At 36.5% G+C, this 18,704-nt stretch overlaps 1 protein-coding gene across 3 annotated transcripts in view; it reads right to left on the minus strand.

The window, feature by feature from the left end:
• The window catches only part of LOC308190572 (macrophage mannose receptor 1-like), a 57,398-nt gene continuing 38,694 nt past the window's right edge, over positions 1 to 18,704 (minus strand). For all 3 annotated transcript variants that reach the window (XM_080582139.1, XM_080582138.1, XM_080582140.1), the window contains 13 exons: positions 18,282 to 18,349; positions 17,018 to 17,118; positions 16,354 to 16,496; positions 15,531 to 15,645; positions 13,498 to 13,667; positions 11,428 to 11,530; positions 10,332 to 10,561; positions 9,141 to 9,306; positions 8,223 to 8,375; positions 5,562 to 5,678; positions 3,536 to 3,703; positions 689 to 742; positions 1 to 358 (listed from right to left, as the gene is read on the minus strand). In XM_080582139.1, the coding sequence (XP_080438265.1) occupies positions 108 to 358; positions 689 to 742; positions 3,536 to 3,703; positions 5,562 to 5,678; positions 8,223 to 8,375; positions 9,141 to 9,306; positions 10,332 to 10,561; positions 11,428 to 11,530; positions 13,498 to 13,667; positions 15,531 to 15,645; positions 16,354 to 16,496; positions 17,018 to 17,118; positions 18,282 to 18,349 (1,839 nt within the window). In that variant the 3' untranslated portion in view covers positions 1 to 107. The remainder of the gene's footprint in view (positions 359 to 688; positions 743 to 3,535; positions 3,704 to 5,561; positions 5,679 to 8,222; positions 8,376 to 9,140; positions 9,307 to 10,331; positions 10,562 to 11,427; positions 11,531 to 13,497; positions 13,668 to 15,530; positions 15,646 to 16,353; positions 16,497 to 17,017; positions 17,119 to 18,281; positions 18,350 to 18,704) is intronic.

Here is an 18,704-nt window from a genome sequence, read left to right on the forward strand (position 1 = left end):
TTGTTTTGGCTTAATTGTAATTGCATAATTTTATTAAAACAAGGCACATTTTATTTTATTACATTACATTTTACATTACATATTACATTACATTTCATTTTATTACATTACAGTGTTGCGTGTTCATTTCGTTCTATGTTGGTCACAAGATCTTTTGTGTCACTAGTTCCAGGAACTGCATCACTATTAAAATACAAATTGTTCTCAAAGCTGTCATTTGTTGACAAGCGATTCTTTCTTCTTTTGTAGAAGAGATAGCCCACAAGGCTGCTTCCAACTAGGATGAGGATGACAACAATAACCACAACTCCTGTTTTTCCATGGCTTAGAGTAGGAACCCTCTCATCCTTTGTCATTGCTGAAAACAAATACAAAGAAATCAAGAGGTTGTTCTACATTTCTATCTGAACACTGGAAGCAATTTTTTTCCACTATGTTTGAAGACAAAGTGTTTAATTTGCTTCAAAATAATTAGAGAAAAATATAATAGCATAAAATTAATTGATTTTAAAAGGCTAACAATGCATGAGTACATTGTATTCCACTACGTAATAATATGCTCAAAGGAAACAGCTCTGGTACTCAGATACATCAGAAGATGTAAGATATATATTACAGAATAAGATTTATTTTGTTTATGATATTATACTGGAAAAGATTTTGTCTACCTGAAAGAAAATATTCTTACCCTTTGTAGGCATTTCAGCTGGTGGCATTTCAGCTGATGGCGGTATTTCAATTGCTGGCATTTTAAAACATTGAAAAAGAATGACGTTATTATTGTATTTTTCTGTTATTTATGTTTATATGATAATTATATTATTTGGAGCATAGTGAAAATCATATTCAGAGAAATGTATGGTAATACGGATCTCTAAATGCTACATACACCTTGGTTTGGAGCACACAAAGCTACATATACCCATCAAAAGTCATAGCACGATGATTATTGTGCTATTGTCTCTTATGTATGTGTTTATATAAACTACTAGAAGCAACAAATCCAAGTGAAGAACCACCATGGAGACAAATCCCCACATCACTGAAAAACCACAAGAAAGTCTACACAGCTTCTTCAGGGCAGAGATGCTCAGACATGATCCTCAATTATAAATTCTTGCAGTACTTGTCATTCTATATAAATGTAGCAAATAAAAAATTTAAAATTTTAAATTAAATTTAAAATTAAAATTTAAATTTAAATATTTGGACCATGAAATCTGGCTTGCTGGGAAAAGTAGGTGATTATAAAAGATTAAATCCACACTTTGCTATGTGGACATAAAATCAGTACACAACTAATATCTTGAATCAATGCATAATGTTTCATTCTGATGAACGTGAACCCAGGAAGTTAGATTGTTTTACCAACCTCCTCACTTATGTTGCCTGAGTTAATTAATAATCCAACAACCTTTGCTTCCAAAGATTTTCCAAACAGTGCTGGACTGTCAGCACAGCTAGTTTTACATTTAGAGACAAACCTACATTGCTCTACATCTAGCTCTTTAAAGTAAAACTAGACACGATTTGGATGCTTCCAGATCTTTGCCTAGAGAGGTGCCTTCCAATCTCAACCATTCTGTGATTCTGTGACAATAATGCTACCTTCTGTCTGAAATCACAGTGTAAGAGACAGTCTTGGCAGGAAAGAGGAGGAAATAATTTATATTTGGAAAATAATCCTCTGGCTGCATTGCTTCATTTGACTGAAAAAAAAAAAAAAAAGTGGAATATAATAACCTAGATATTTTTTTCAGCCAAAAATTATTAGCTGACCAAGTGTGGTGTTCCACTGATCATGTGTATTATGCACATCATGGTTGGGTTTTGCTATGAAATGACTGCATTTTAAACTCACCTACACGTTAAACAAGCACTATATTTACTGGTACAGATCTGCTATTTCTAAGAAGTGAGAGTGAGATGCAATGAACATAATATTCCTAGCCACTATTTTGCAGCACAGTCTACTAGCACCTGTTGAACTGCTGAACACTTCTTTGAAGTACCTACTTACTTACAAAACAGAATTGGATTATTTATGTAATAGACCAGTTACAGAATTTCAAATTGCTACAGTAAAAATTACCTCAATAAGTGGAACAGCAAATAGCATCTATTTCACAGGAAAACTTCAATCACAGGTTTGCATTTGCAGCCTCTTCAGAAAACAGCAAACATAGCAAGGCATAGCAAGTGCAACCAAATAAAATGATGCTTCTAACACTCCATTTAGCTATTCAATGCATCTTTTCAACACTGCAAATGGAACACTATCATGGTTTCGCAAAATTCTGCCAACCCGAGCTGCATTTCTACAGCACTGTAAGATTCAACTGAGTCCTGTCCCTGAGTGAGCAGCTATGTAGAGTCCCTGCGCTGACACTGGTGTTTTGCTGACTCCATAGCATTCCAGCTCTAGACTGGCTGAAGCTAGTCCTAAAAAAAGTAACTGTCTTCCATCTGCTTAAGGTCCTTGAACTGACTGGGTATTGAAACAGGTGAATAACAGTGCCAGAACAAAGAGGAGAGCTGAATAGCCAAAAAAGAATGGTGGCCATTGATTGTAAAGCTTTTTATCTACCACTAAGACTATTTCAATTAAAGTCTTCTTTTTTCAGTCACAATGTAAAAAGACAGATAAGTAAAATCTGAATGGCTGGCTATATCTGACAGTTCTGCGGTATTTTCTGTGCAAGATACAGTCATCATTACAAGTATCTGAGTAAGTCAGGAAAAATGGGCATGAGAGCAAATTTGTAGAAAGTATAGCAGAAACTTCTCTCATTTCCAGTCTTGTAGAGGAAGTGGGTATATTGCAGCTGCTAAATGTAGATTTTTGATATTGCAATATGCTGTAAGAAATGATTAGCATGACTTCTATGAAAATGTATGCACTAGATGCCCTTACTGCCAAACGTGCACATTCTGCTATTTCAGGACACTTCCAGTTTAGTACATTCAAGCTATGCTATTTGCTTTGCTTTTCATTTATTCATCATCTCAAAACAGGACAACATAGAGACAAAAGGTCCAAAATTGTTAATTTACAATTCATGAATAGTCAATTTACAGAAGCACTGCTTCATACTCACAAATAGCACGCACATGAGCCTGCCAAAGGGAAATAAGCTAGGGGCATTCCCTGTGCTGAGAAGAAGGGATTCCCCGAGGAACATATTTTCAAAGAGATGGGACTAATTTGTGTGTGCAAAGCACAGTATTAACAATGTGATTACTGAACAATTATCAATACAGGACAGGCAATCTTGTAAAGTGTCTACACTAGGAACAGTTAATGTGAAAAACAGTCTTTTCAAAACAATTCTGAGGGATCTGAATGCTAGTCTGCAATCCTTTCTGGCAAGAGTTAGTCTTTCTTTCTGTTGGTATGCAAATGTGCTTCCTTTGGCATTTGTAAAAAACACAAAACACCCAGCTAAAGTTCACTGTGTGTAAAAGCCATCTATTGATACTAGCACACAAGAAGAATACTCCATACATAAAACAAATTTATAAATGTAGCACTTACTTTTTGGCTTTTTACAAATATAGCCTTTGTAGGAAGAGCAATAGTTATTGTTCCAGTACCCAGAGTTTGCATACATTTCGACACAGTGCTCATTTTGTTGAGGGGAAGGTTCTCCTACATTCCAGTTGACAAAATTCACCGCGGTGTTGTCTAGCCACAGCCATTCTCCTAAATGGGAAACATTGAACATGGAAAGAAACAAGATAGTATTTATTTCCATCTTTGACACCTGTTCTGCGTTTGTTGCCTTCCTAAGAAATCTTGTGGCCACTCTTGGAGACAGGCCACTAGACTATTTAGATTTTTGGCCTGACATATCATGGTTGCCCTTGAGTTATTATGCCAGTGATAAAATATCAGTTTTGGGGAAATTGAAGACCAATCTGGCTTATAAAGTTATGAAGTTCCCACAGTTTATTGCACTAGTATAGCATCAATTTTTTTATTCAGTTTATAGAAATGACTGAAATAAACACATAATTTATCTTCACCAAAATGTGCTTTATTTCAGTAATATGTAGAGAGGTTTTATATAACTCTTTTCAAACCCAAAAGTCTTTTTAATTCTAATCTTTTCCCATTTGGTTTTCAATTTCTGCTCCTTCCCACTGACTGCACACACAATTTTCATTTCTGAAGATCTGCTTAAAAAATCTTGTGATCATTGTTGTTCAAGTATGCTGGGACTTTCTGTTTCATCCTTCCTGTTCCTTTTTTTTTTCTTTACTTTCTTTTAATAGCGTTATTTATTTAGAATAAATGTGCCCCATGTGACTTTTAAGTTGTACTCAGATAAGCAAATGGTTAGATTCAGCATGGAAGTTGTTTTATTCTTATAAGTCTTCATTTTTTACTTGTTTTAGTTTTAAATACCTGCCTTTTTTTGCCACTGTATGATATTTTGATACAATCATTAAACTTAGTAACACTGAAATCACTACCTAGCTATACAATGGCATATACCTGCTGAAGCGCTCTCATGTTTATGATCGCTGTAGGAACTGTATTGTTCTGCACCTACTCTAGAACTACTTTCAAAAACTATTTTATGCAACAATTAACCACATGAGTAAATCTCAGCTTTTCTTGATGTGTTATAAATTATTATTCAAATTCTTTCTTCCTCTAGCGACAACTGTTTCCTGTTTCCTGTTTCCTGGCTAAGATTCAGGTAATATAATTGAATATTTTTCTTGCCCTCAAGTGGTGTATTGAAGTGTTTGAACAGGCAATGATGGGAAAAACCCTCCAAAACTCAAACAAACAAACAGTACTATGAACCATTCTGCAGTCCTGTCTCTGACGTTGTTAAACTGGAGTCTTAGCTCAAGTAGCACAAGACTGAAGTAGCCTTTAGGTCTATCAATTAGACAGAAATAAGTATGTAACTGAATATTATTTTTATTAACGAATAAACAGTAAGAAGCAAATTTTTTTTTTATAAGCAGTAATTTCATTAAAGTAGCCTACTGTCTGTTGTCTCTTTCCTTCCCTTTCTGACAGTGAGGCAGAAAATAGGAAAAGTTATGCTATAAAATTCTGAAGACAAAAACAATTCCAGCTTCAAAGCAAAGTTCTGAGGGCCAGCCTTAACTAAAGATGGGAGATTAGTCATACAGGATGGCGATTCCAAAGACAGGAGGTAATGTTAGACACATTATTCTCTCTCTCTAAAACTGGAGTATCTCCATGACAAATGCATCAGCCCAGAGCTTCTGCATTTGAGAACCATTTGACTTCAGCTTAACTTCCAGCATGGTCTTGTCTACACTCTGCTGTATGCACCTTTGAGCCTTACTTTGTTGTGAAGTACTTCTCTTGCTTCAAGATGAACTTTCTGAGGATGGTCTTTCTGTTATACATTATTGGTTACTGCTTGATTACAACTGACCAGTTTCCCCTACTAGCTTTTCTAATTTCCCTTGATATTTATTACAGAAGTATAACGTGAAAATTTTAACATCCATGTCAAACAGCTTGTGACAATTATTCACCAAACAAAAAAAGTCAAAAGAAAAGAAATTACCATCCACATTTCTGTACATTCCTGTCCAAAAAGTTGATGTTTTCCCTTCAAGTGGTTCAATGGTGTATGTCAGAAAGCTGGCTTCAGCTGAGTCTTCTACTGATACCAAAGAGGAACCTGCAACACCCAAAGAGAACAAAAATCTCTTAGAGGCGTAAGGTTCATAGTGGAATGCATTCTTGTTATCCTGTGAGATGTCAGTCTTATTTTTACTACTGATTATCTGTGCCAAATTCCAAGCTTGTATTGTTGCTTATGTATTTCTTACCATTTTCATGACATTGCACTAGCACTGTTTCCTCCTTCACTGGAAAATAGCAACGCAGCTAACAACTCAAGGAAAAATACAACAGGCCAATATGTTATCCAGTATAAATTTCTGCCGATGTTTTACTGTAAAAATAAGTGTCTAAACAAAATTACAAGTTTTTAGTAAACAGCAGCTATACCTTCAGTCTGTGCGCAACATTACTTATTGATGATTAAATGTTTTCTGAGCCTATGTATAGATCACGTATAGCACACTTGCTGGCTTTCTGAAGCATAAATCATTAGTGTAACTCTTCAACCAGGTCATGTTTATTTTCCTACATTCTCATTGTACCCATCAGAAAAAGAAAGGTCATTTTGATCATCTGTTGTCCAGTTAGTGTAATACCTTTTTAGTCATCCACATGCAACACTAGGCATTCTGATATAATGATTCATTCTGTCTGATGCTCTAGCAAAGACAAGAGGTCACAGCATGGAGCCTGCAGTGTGCCAGCTGAGAGAATGAGCTGCACAGTTTTGTATGGAGTGGCATTAAACACTGGGTAAAGTGCATCTTCACTTCCCTCTTGTGTGAGGCTGGAATCCAGTCAATAGGTATATATCAAGAGCTGTGTTTGACAATCCACTGGTTTGATTGGGCAGTTGAATTTTTGAAGGTGTTTTTCCTCAGGTAAAGAAGGCACAGTTACAGGGAGTGAAAATGTAGAAGTAATTTGGATCACTGCTGAGCTAGTGATAAATTCTACTATGGTTCAGAATTCTACTATGCACGAGATATAACTGGAAAATTCCCAACTGCAAACAAAACCCAGAGAGCAAGCAGCGACAGCAGAATATAGGAGAACATGGAACGTTCCTCTTTTGTCACTACAGTCTTCATGTTTTTCTAGTGGTTCCTCTTTTGCTGAATGATTCAGATGTTTGTTTACTGTTAAGTTTGTTGTAAAAAGATCCTCTGCACATCCACAAAGGAGCACAGAGAGACAAGGACAGAGGGGGGACCCCAAATAGTACCCTTCTTTGGCTACTCCAGGGCCATCAAAGGAGCCATCAGCCCATGAAAGGTCCTTCCCCACAAGCCCAGAGGGGGAAGGAGGCACAATGGAAAGGGAAGAATCCAAATTATGGACTCAGGAAAAAGGGACATCCTGTTCTGGTCCTTCCTAGGGCTGTCGCAGGACAGCGTCAGTCCAAGTGTCCAGGCACAAAACTCATCAAGACATGTTGATGGCAAGTTGAACATGAGCCAGCAGTGTGCCCTGGCAACCAAAAGGGCCAACATACCCTGGGGTGCATCGAGCACAGCATGGCTAGCTGGGGGAGGGAGGGGATTGTCCTGCTCTGCTCTGCGCTGGTGTGGCCTCACCTCAGGCACTGCATGCAGTTTTGGGCACCACAATACAAGAATGACATAAAACTGTTAGAGAGTGTCCAAAGGAGGGCTACGTCTTCATCCAAATGTTATGCAAATCTTGATGTGGAGAATATAGTAAGATTTAAAGAACACATACCAAAACTTCAACCGTCCCTCAGAAATACTAAAGTTTCTCAAACTAAAGCTGGTAATGTACTAATTCCTGACAACCCAAGAAAGAACTTGACTACCAGCAGGAAGAGTGAGATTCTTCTTATCCAACTCCAGTGTCTGTACTTTGACAGGGGCTTTACTGGTAGGACTGGTAGGTTTGTTGCCAGCAGAGACCTACGCAACCCATTTTGTGTGCAATTCATCTGACCAAAAGTCAAAATATATTTCTGGTGAAGAATAATCTGTAGTTAGTTCCACTGACTGAATTAACGAGGTCTCTGCATACTTTAATAGGAGGCTAAACACCTAAGTCACTTAGCCACCGATGCTATAGCCACCAATGCTATTGACACGTGAAGTCTGGCATAATAAATCTTACATCACTTTTCCAGAGAAGGAAGTTACAAGAATGAAACAACATCCCTAGCTGACTAATACATTACCCATTCTAGACAGCTGTAACTTTTTCATTCCAGTGGCATAAAACTGCAATAATCAAGGGGAAAATCAGATTGGAAATGCAAATGTTAAAAATGCCATTAAAACAAGATTTAGTGATTGCTACAGATGAGGTCGACTACCTCCTAGCAGGGTCAAAGGACCAAGTTTCCATTTTAGTGATCTTCACTGCAGGCCACGCAGTTCTTCTAATGCCTGGTGCCATACACATGAAAGGCAGTGTGTGCCAGTGGTAGACACTAGCTCCATCTCCTCAAAATTAAGGCAATAATTGGATTGAACTGTGCTGTGGGCCAACACTTGGACCATCTTCAAAGACACAAAACGCACATCACATGTTCCGCTTCCCACAGGAGGAAAAGCATGTCGGAAAGATGTGCTTTTTGACTGAAGATACTTACCCAAACGAAGACATTCTAAAGATGCCTGGGCCCAGTTTCTTGTAGATGAAGATTCAATGTAGTAGCAATGACCTCGAAAAGGGATCCATGACTGGTGTCCTTCTGATTCAGGGCACTTTCCTGGAAGTTGAGGGGGCTCAGTGGGAGCTTGAACTGTCAGAAAGACAGATGGAAGGAAGGAATAAAGGAAGAAAAGAAGGAAGAAAGGAAGGGGGGGGAGCAGGAGAAGAGAGAGAGAGAGGGTAATACTTTTATTATCTTTTGACGTATTCTTAAATTGAGCTCTACTCTTTACCCACAATCACAGCTGACTTATTTGCTGAATTAGGGGCCATATGACCTTAGTCATACAGGCTGTGATCTACTATCATGGAATGCAGAATGCATTATCATATGAGAGCAATCTGAGTTTCAGATCAAAAACAGAAGAGAAGACCTGAAGGAGTGTCCTTGAAAATTGCAGTACTATCTGTAATTTGTTATTCAGTTATAAAGGGAAAACCTGGAAAGCTGCTGTGAGTAAACACTCTGTTGTAAGTTTATGTCTTGGTCATTCGGCCATTCCCCCTTCAACACCACACCATCGTGACCACAGTCACTACATTTGGATTTTTGAAGATTTTTGGTTTTGCATGCTTACACAATATTGGAATAAAATTGAAATATATATATATAACTAATAATGTAAAGTGATGGCTATTCACAGTCAATCTAGTTTGGTAATAAGTGTTGGCCTTCATTTGAAAGCAGCCCCATTCAAACCAATTACATTTTAATCATTTCATCTATTTAGTTCTTGAAATGAAACACGGCATCTAAATATACATTAGCATACCACCTGGCACAATGAACTCTAAACAGTTCATCATTGTACATGTGTTTGATTCAATGGAACAATGGTTTGATTCAAGTTCTTACCATCGTTCTTTTTGCAAACAGAGAAGTAACTTTCATTGCAGAATCCTGTCTTCCAGGCTCCAGAAATGTCTAGATAGACACAGCCTATTTTCTGCTTTGGCTCCCCTTCAGCCCATTTAGTATACTTCATTCTCCAGTTATCAATCCATTCATAACGTCCATTAGTCTAAAAAAAAAAAAAACAACAGGAATGATTAAACCCTAATCATTAACCATTTCTTTGTTAGTCAAATGTCTATGCAGATGCTTGTGCCAGAAGTTTTCATTTAGAAATCGATAACAAATGCAAATTGCTCAGACTTTTAAATTTATTTGTGACAAGCAGCTGTTCATTGAGAAATACAGCAGAGCAAGAAATGCTTTTCAGCAAAAGGAAATGCAGAGGAAGCGACACTGAATTAATTTTGAACATAACAAAACTGTTAATTTGGGTGTAATCATTTCATATAAATATTTTTAGGAGTGAAATTCTGATGAGTAATTTTTGTTTTCCCCCATGTTTCAAAAAATGTAATTTTTTTTAATTTAAAGTAAGTTTAAAAACTGAATTATCTCCCAGCTAAGCTTGTGAATTCAATGGAATCATTCAGTTGAGTAAGTCTGGGGAATGTCTTATTTATTTAAGGAGGAGTGTATTAGGTTCACTAATTTGTATTTCTTTTGTGTGCTCAGCCAAATGGAGGGAATGCATGACAAGAACCTGTGCCAAGCAGAAAAGGCGGTGCGTTTTAATATCCAGAAAGTATCAACATATCAAAGAACTAGGACAGGGCAGAGAAGTAAAATAAAATGAGGTAAAACAATTAACTATTTCTGAAAAATAAATGTTGTTATTTAGAATAAGTGATTCTCACTGTACATCTTAAAATTTGTGGATTTTATCTCAAAAAGCAAATGTTGCACTATCTATACAAAGAAATATTTCCAAATGCCAGCCCAAAATGTATTGTTTGGAAGTGCACAGAGTTTAATGTCATAAAACAAGTGTGAAAAATATGTCCACTATATACAATTTAATCAGAGTAATGGAAGAGGAGAGATCCCAACCCATAAATCTGACAGTACATAAAAGTATTTAGGACCAAGATATAAACTAATAAGCTAAAAGTAAAACAAGATGATAAGACTTTGCATTTTCTGAGCTGTCCATAAGAGGAGCAGCATCACGTTCAGCCAGTTTGATGTTCTTACCACATTACTGTTAAGTCCAATCCACATGGGCACCCCATACTTTAATATCTTTAGCCACAGGAACGAATGACTGTAGGGGTCTAAGATGCTGGAAAGATCAAACTGATCACGTCTGCAGTTATTTCGTGCATCCTCCCATTTCATTTTGGTATGGATGAACAAATAACTACTGTTACCATAACGGAAAATGCTCGATGGGTCTGTACCTGTAGAAGGGAGAAGCTCAGCATCTGCAAAATAAAGGACAGATAAAGGCTCATATATTTGTTCTAAAGGTGATTATGATTTGACTGTGGTTGCAAATAGGATAAAGCAACCTGCCTCTTTTCTTCATTTCATATTCCCCGACTAGCATGGGTTAGATGTGCTATTCTTTAAGCCAGCATCAGTAATAAAAGTCGAGTACGGAACTGTTGAAAGGAAAGGAGCTAATTAAAGCAACCTGTGACACAGAGTAAAGGAGCATTCTGCATAACCCAGTATTACTGAAATGGATTAGCATAGGTCACAATTTCTTTAATATTTTTTTCTTCAACAAAAGTGTTTTGCAGAGACTGGCTGTTTTGGACAGATTTTTCACTTTTTGCCAGCGAAAAGGAAAACTCTGTAACAGACCAGCCCTTACAAATCAATCTGATATTTAAATCCAGGTTTTCACTGGTTTTAATTTCCTTTCTAGAGGTGAATTAGTTCAATTTCAAGGTGAATGAGTAACATTCACACTCCAGACAGTTCATGCTATGTGTACAATTCATTATTTTCCAGGATGTGTTCTGAAACCCAACATGTTCAGAAAACGGCAGACAAAATCATGCAACAAATATCACGTTAAGGGTCATACTAAGCACAAACATGCAGATACATATTCCAGCTCAGGAAGTTAATAACATGGCAGTTACTGGTAAGGGTCTGCTGAGAGCAGACCCTAACTGGACCTTTGGTCTGACAAATATGACCCTTATGTTCCTGCCTGAAAAACAATTTGTGGATGTATCTTTATTGGGAGTGAAATGGTGTTGAAATCCACACTTAACACACAAGCAAAAGCCTGAAAACTCATGAGCTTTGATTATAGTTTAAAAGAAAACACAAGTACCTGCATTAATTTGGCATATATATCCTCTGTTGTTATCACAACTCTCATCAGCCCACTTCCCTGCATCCTTAACAGGATTGTTTCTCATGACAACACAATCAGCCTTGGGGCAAAAAGATACAAAATCAGTTACAAATAACTAGAAAATGCAAATAAGAAACTTTTGTCCCCCTTTTACATCTTCAGACAAAAATAATACTGCAGTTTTACTCTCCAATCCTTGTAATATTGAATAGTATAAGTTTTTAATGATGTAGAGTTTCTGTTCCTCTTGCACTTCTCAAATTTCTTGAAGTTGCTCTGTCTTGCACAACACTGGGGTGAATAGGCAGACCAAAAAAATTCTGGCATCCTCCCATCCCCAGGCATACAGCATGGAGAGAAGGAAAGCCACAAACAAGTTAAGAAGAAATTAAATCAACTTTTCAACTTTTGTAGAAAAGAGTGTTAAACTTTGCCCCAGGGGAAAAAAAGAGAAAAAAAAGAAAAAAGAGACCCTCAGTGGGCAGTGGAACATTTCTGATATATCAGTCCCTTATTTAAATCTATTGTTGTAAGCTGTAATACCACAAAACCAGCAAAATTAGAACCGCTCAAGCTCAAAGTCAGCCACTTATACAGATTAGTACATAACACCCTTACAGTGTGCTGTACATTTCAGCTTCTCTTACATGGACTCTATGGCTAGAATTTACGCTAGCACATTTTGAATGAAGAGTGACTAATGCAGAGGGCTTTTTGTTTACAAATGGTTTTGTGCAATGGAACATCCATGTTTATTTTATTCCATTTTCTTAGTTATTTTTGCTGTCCAGGAGGAGATGCACAGAGAAAAACTTCATTTGCAAGTGGAATGCATTAAGACTTAAATCTTTCCAATTGAACAGTTTTGTAGAACTTTTTATTAACTGTGACAAGTTCTTATTTTGCTGAGGTCAAGTAAAAATAAATTTAAAATTTATAAAATAGGGGCTTTACTAGTTTTCACAGACGACTTCATAGAAACCCTGCTAGTTTTCACCAAAAAAAAAATAAATATATATATATATTGCTCCTTCCAAAAGTAACATTTTAAAGTTGCTTTTCTATTTTTATTGTCCCAAATTTTCCTCCTCCATTAGGGACAAGAAGCTCAGAGGTGATGCTTCCAAAAAAAGGAAAAGGACATTGTACATAAAACTAAGACTTCTATGGTGAGAATTCCATAGAGAAATATAGCTAGCATTGTAATATGCTGTAGTTCCATAGCACAGATGTAAGATATAAATATGTAAGATCAAAGAGAGGGACTCTGTGACCTATCAGATCAGTTTGCACGACAGAGAAATAGGGGAAGTTTTTTGCCTTTTTTTTTTTTTCTCTCCCCGTAAAGCCTGAATGGCTAGCTTTTTACAGAAACATGTCCTTCCTGCAAATGTGAATGACAACTTTTGCTTGCATGAACAGTAGGGAAGGTTTTCCTGTAAATGATTCTTGCAAGCTGCATGCCAACTTAGAAACCCTTGAAGTTCAGGCACAACTATGGTCAAAGGACTAGGAAGATGTGCTCATTCAGTGCATTTTTGGGGCAATGCCACAAGGTAGGAATCCCACCATCTTTTTGGAAAAGTGTATTAATTAGAAAAGGCAGGACAAACACAGGTGCCATGCAGCCTTCATGGACACAGAGAATTGAAATCTGAAAGTAATCTTTGTATGAGCACTCTACAGATCCTATCAACAGCAAATACAGCAACTTCGCAAGGGCTCAGAGCCCTTCACTCTATTTGGATTTGTGTGACATGTATAAGAAGGATTGCAATTAACTATTATATCAGTGAAATATGTAGTACCATGTAAACCACTTTAAATAATAGTTTAAAAATGCCAGGTTTCAGGTGGAGGTGAGGGGGGAATGAACAAAGAAAAATAACAGTGAGGACAGTGCTGTTATTAAATTCTTTAGACATGCAAGTAATCATAGTAATCAAGAAACTAGAAAGTCGAACAGAAACACGTCTCAAATCCCAGCAAATGCCTACATGTAATCTAAAATCAAATTTCAGTGGACAGTTTGTGATTGTTATTTACCTGGCCATCATATGAGTATAAACCCATATGTCCCGATGGAAAGCCTTTGGCCCAGTTTGTAAAGTAAACTCCTGTTCCATCTGTCCAGAGGAACCTCAGTTCATGATTTATATCATTTAATCCAATCCATGTGTCAGTAACAAAATCTTTCATATGAAAGGTGAGGAAAGCTAGAGTTTTAAAAGAGAGAGACAAAAAAAAAAAAAAGATACTTTTAATGAAGGGTAATTGAACCCAGGTATAAGGCCTCTGAGAGCTTAAGTATTTTTCTGAAATACAGAAAAATTTATTGTTGACGACACAAACAGGTAAGATGAAAAGGAGTTGACTTTTTAGTTTAATAAACTGGGAATCACATATAAAGCTGTTGCTTTGTGCTAGATACTTCAGCTAAGTATCTAACCTGGTACAGAGATGAATCCCGAAATCATGACAGGAATGCTTTTTAAAATGTCTCAAGGCGTTTTTAAATCCCAGTCCTACAATTGATTTTGAAATATAAAGCCATGTAGATTCCATACATTTCTGATAATCCCACCAGTGTGGTTATGCCACTGTGGCAGCATAGAGACAACACAACTGAGCACCAACCACTTGTTTGTCTGCAGCTGTAACAGCAAATGTTTTTCCTCTTAAAATGGAACACCTGGGTTGCATACCAGCCTGCACTGCCGTAACAGGGAGCAGAGTGCACAAGAGAGATGCTTTAAAATAAGTTTCAACAGAACTGTTTATCACAAGTGAATCAATTACCACAGCTTTGCACAGTCCAGGAATGTGCTTGTGCATCTTAGTGTGGCTAGCTCAAAAACAGCAGGCTAGGTCAGCTGGCATCTATCAACCCACTAAACCATAGCATATCAAACACTGCTAAAATAAATGTATCACGGCTTTTGCCAATTGCTAGTCAACATTAAGAGTTCACTCTTCTTTACATTACTGTCTGCTCTATCAACCATTCACCTTGCCTTAGTCTTTTAAAATGAATGCAACTTACCTTTCCAGGAATAAGACCTATAGATTTCTTTGCCAAATGTTAATATTGTCAATCTGCCAGAAACTGTAACAGGAATTCAAGCTTTTATATCTTGCCAGTAATAACAATAGTATTGTGCTAATAGCTTTATTGGTCATTTCTCTCTTATCTAGAATTCAAGCCCTTTGCATGAACCACCTGAGAAACCCTTTCTGCAGGTTATGTCAGATAAGGATTTAACTATGCTTGAAAAGTGAAAATCTGATTCTTCATGTCTTCACCTATGGAAAATGTAAGTAGTGCTAAAGTCATATTAGCAGTCTAAATTTAAACTAGTTAATTGCTCAGACTACAACGACTTGTTTTACAGTAGCTGATTTTTCAGTATACTCTTTTAAGTTCACAAACAGTTTGTGGTGCGCAGCATCTGTTTCTCGTCACTGCAATATAAAAGTAAAAAACAGTATTGCTAAAAAGAGGGTGTTATTACCATCTATCAAAATCTTTCCCAATTTTTAATTTGAATGTGTGCCATGTTTATTGAAACATGGGGTAATTTCCCTCTCCTCATCTCCCCCAGTCACCAATGTGGCTCTTGTGATCATTAAAATCAGCTTCTCTAGGGAAAAAAAAAGAACATCTATGTTGTGAGTTGTGGGGAGGTGTATGAGCAGTCAAACTTCTGCCCCAAACAGCCTGGAGACAGCAAATTCTAATCCCAAAGGTGTTCTGCTTGAGTTAATCTGGGAAGACATGCAGCGAGTTAATGCCACCTAGTGAAACTACATCACTTGGAACGGATCATGCTGGGTCCAGCTGGCAGACAAAGCATTACTTTGGCTGCCAAGATAATATACACACATATCTAAGCCAACATCAGAATTCTGTAGATTCATGTGTAGATTCCACTGTAAATTTCTAGATATTGTATATTTTGGAACCCAAATCAGATGTGCAAACATCATTCAAATGCTGCCCATATTTATACACATACAACAGGCATCCTGTAAAGATTAAATGCCATTTCATCTAGTTGCTATAGAACTAATCACAGTACCTTGCACTTGTTCATTAGAGATAGTGGCCAGGTTTCCTCCTAAATTCATACAAGCTGTTCGTGCAGCATGCCAAGTGACACGTTCATCTTCTGTAGATCCAAATATTTTGTAACACTAAAACATGAACAAATTCTCCATATATTATCTTTACTCCAACATCTCTTACAGATTGAAAATCACTGCTTCAAGCAAAGCAGGATGGCGAAAAGGCAGTAAAATAACAGATTTATCTAGAAAAAAAACACATTCAACTTAAAGCAAGCTTTTTGTGCTGGTCCATTCTCTACATAAAATTTAATGTTTCAAGAAAATGTTTTGCTAAACAAGACATATAATAGATTTGATCTGAAATTGCTAAATAACAATAAGCAAAACTGACTTTTATTGACAGTCAACTAATATTGGTAAATTCTACATGACTGATATTAGTGTGCCTGTTTTTTGTTGTTCCTTTTTTATTTAACTCTACAAAACATATCACAGTGTTAAAGTCAAGAAAGACAAAATACTTCAAAGTATTTCAAAGACAAAGTACTTCAAGAACTCTCTCTAAATTATTTAGGAAAATCATATCAAAAGGTTTGAAGAGATGACTAGAGAATGACTTTCATAAACTACAACTAAATATGCTTATATACCACTTCTAATGAAGTGTTAAAAAGCAAAATAGTGGATGGGCAAAGCAAAGCGCGTAGGCATCAACCAGCTCTCTGGAACAAATAATATTTTATTCTAATAAGAAACAGTATTATTAAATCATTCCTTTGCTTTCTATTTAATGTTCTGCCAAACATCCAACATGCTCTTTATTTGTTATGGTACCTTGTTCTGAAAGGAAAGCCAAGCTGGATGACATCCTCTTGGAGCTGAAACTGTTGTTGGAGGAACTGTTGAGTTTATGGAACTGTTGTGCCTTTCACATATGTAGGGATTTGGATAACCACAGTTTATATCATTCCAAAATCCTGAATGTAAGATAAGTGCGGAACTGTATGACACCATAGTCAGCATTGTTTAAATCAAAAACAATTTCATTCATTCTAAAAAAAGTTGAGAGACAAGATCAAATCCTCACAGTCTCTCAGTTTATTTTCATTCTGTAACAGCATCTAGGATAAATACACCACTTCATACACACTGTAATTACAGTGTTGAAAGTAGTGTAGAAATAGGTACTAGAGATATCAATTTTGTAGTGGCATATTCGGCCAATTTTAATAAAAAAATATAAAACAGTTGTATAGCAGTCATAACCACAGACCTCTATTAGTGCTTCCTCGTGTTAGACTTCAGGTAAACACAGGAACACAAGAGTCTTAAGTCCTGTAATAGTATAATAGTAAGGTCTTCTACTACAACATTATGTGAAAGAACAAAAAAAAAAAAAAGAGAAGAAAAGAATGGGTACCTCTCACCTCTCAGAAGAAAAAAGTTATGACACAAACACACAAACAATGAAATTCAGGAACAATGACACAGAACTCACCTAAATTCTTATACATGACTACACAGTTTTCATCATTATTTGCAAAGTTAGGTTCATGTGGTGCCCATGCCAAATAATTCACTGGGGTGCCATCCATCCAGCTTAAGAAAAACAATTCAACAAAACATTTCTTTAGCACATAAGTAGGACTGCTTCCATGTTAGAAAAAGTCATTCTCCAGCATGTTTAATACAGCTGCTCATAGTTTAAGGTGTAATGTTTGACCAATTTGCCTCCCTGCTAATTGCACTAAACATACTGTCTGTGCAAAGACATAGGATATGTGTTGAAGCTGTGCTTATTCTGAATTTATACAATACACTGACAATTTGCAGCTGAGGGAATAATACTCAAAATCACCATTTAGGCCAACATGAAAGCCAGACACTATTTCAACATGAGAGAGCCCAGGTGCTCACCATTTCCCACCAAGTCATACATTCACTTTGCCTATTACAGAGAAGAGATTTTAGTGATAACACTAACCAAATGTTTGATCATTTCCCCATGCAGAGGAAAAATTGTGAGGTCATGACAAACCGCCTACAAGGCAATTCCTGTGACAATTTTCCCTCCCCACAAGGTAAAATAGAAATACTGAAAAAATTGTACATCAGTGTAGATTAAACTATCAAGAAAAAATTATAGCCAGGCAATCAAATATTAATGTGAAGATATATTTCTATTGGACAGCAACTGACAGAGATGCCCAGAGAGCCCTTTATGTCTTCAGGCACACACACCGGCTACTTCACTTAAGCATATATTCATCTTATGGTCACTATAAAAGGATTTGATCCTTTCTTAAAGAAAAAATTTCACTAGTATCAACAGGGAATTTTTATTTTTTAAAAATTCCTTATATTAGCTATATTTTACTGGAGTGTGGGCAAGGCGGTCAACAGATCAGGGCAAATTTCAAATCAAGCTTTTTTCATTCTATAAAAAATATGGAATAACAGTATTATTAGTAGGGTGAGTATGCCTAACAAAAGAAGAGGGATTCAAAATAAAGTGGATTAAATGTAATGATGCACTGTGATATATTTAATACAGAATACATTTTTACAGCCTTCATAACCAAAACCATCAAGCATGAAATACCAATCCCAGAGAATTCAGAGTAAAAACACAAGAACATTCTCATTCACTTTGATAGGCCACAATTTCATAAAAGCATTTCATATTTTTTTCTCTGCTCAGTAGATTTCTTCTTTCTTGATTTCAAAGCACAATGCAAGCTCGATGGTTCTCATTGACCTACCTTGTCTTTTGATCAACACTCAGTTGTAAACCAATGAAATATGAATCCTCTTTGCCGTTTTTCAAGATCTAGAATATAATGATTAAAATTGTATACACTTCCTCTTTTTATCACAGAAATCTGTTATGTTAATAATGAGTAATATACTATTTATGAACAGGGGTTATGAGTTGCTATATTCTCTAGCTACAATGCTAAAGTTAAAGCAGCTCACAGCTGACAGTCCTCAGACAACTTCACCATTGGCCAAAAAGCTTGGTTACTATATCATCATTTCTTACTTGAAAGTCAGTGAAATCATCAACTCTTGCACAGCCTCTGTGGCAGATATCTGGCAAATACTTTGCAAGAAACAAACCCTCCTACAATTTGGATGTCAGTTAATATAGGCTCTTGTAATCTCACTGAGGCTTTTCAGCCACT

Source organism: Anser brachyrhynchus (assembly GCF_964034855.1).
Source record: "Anser brachyrhynchus genome assembly, chromosome: 2".
In the NCBI taxonomy this organism is placed as follows: Eukaryota; Metazoa; Chordata; class Aves; order Anseriformes; family Anatidae; genus Anser; species Anser brachyrhynchus.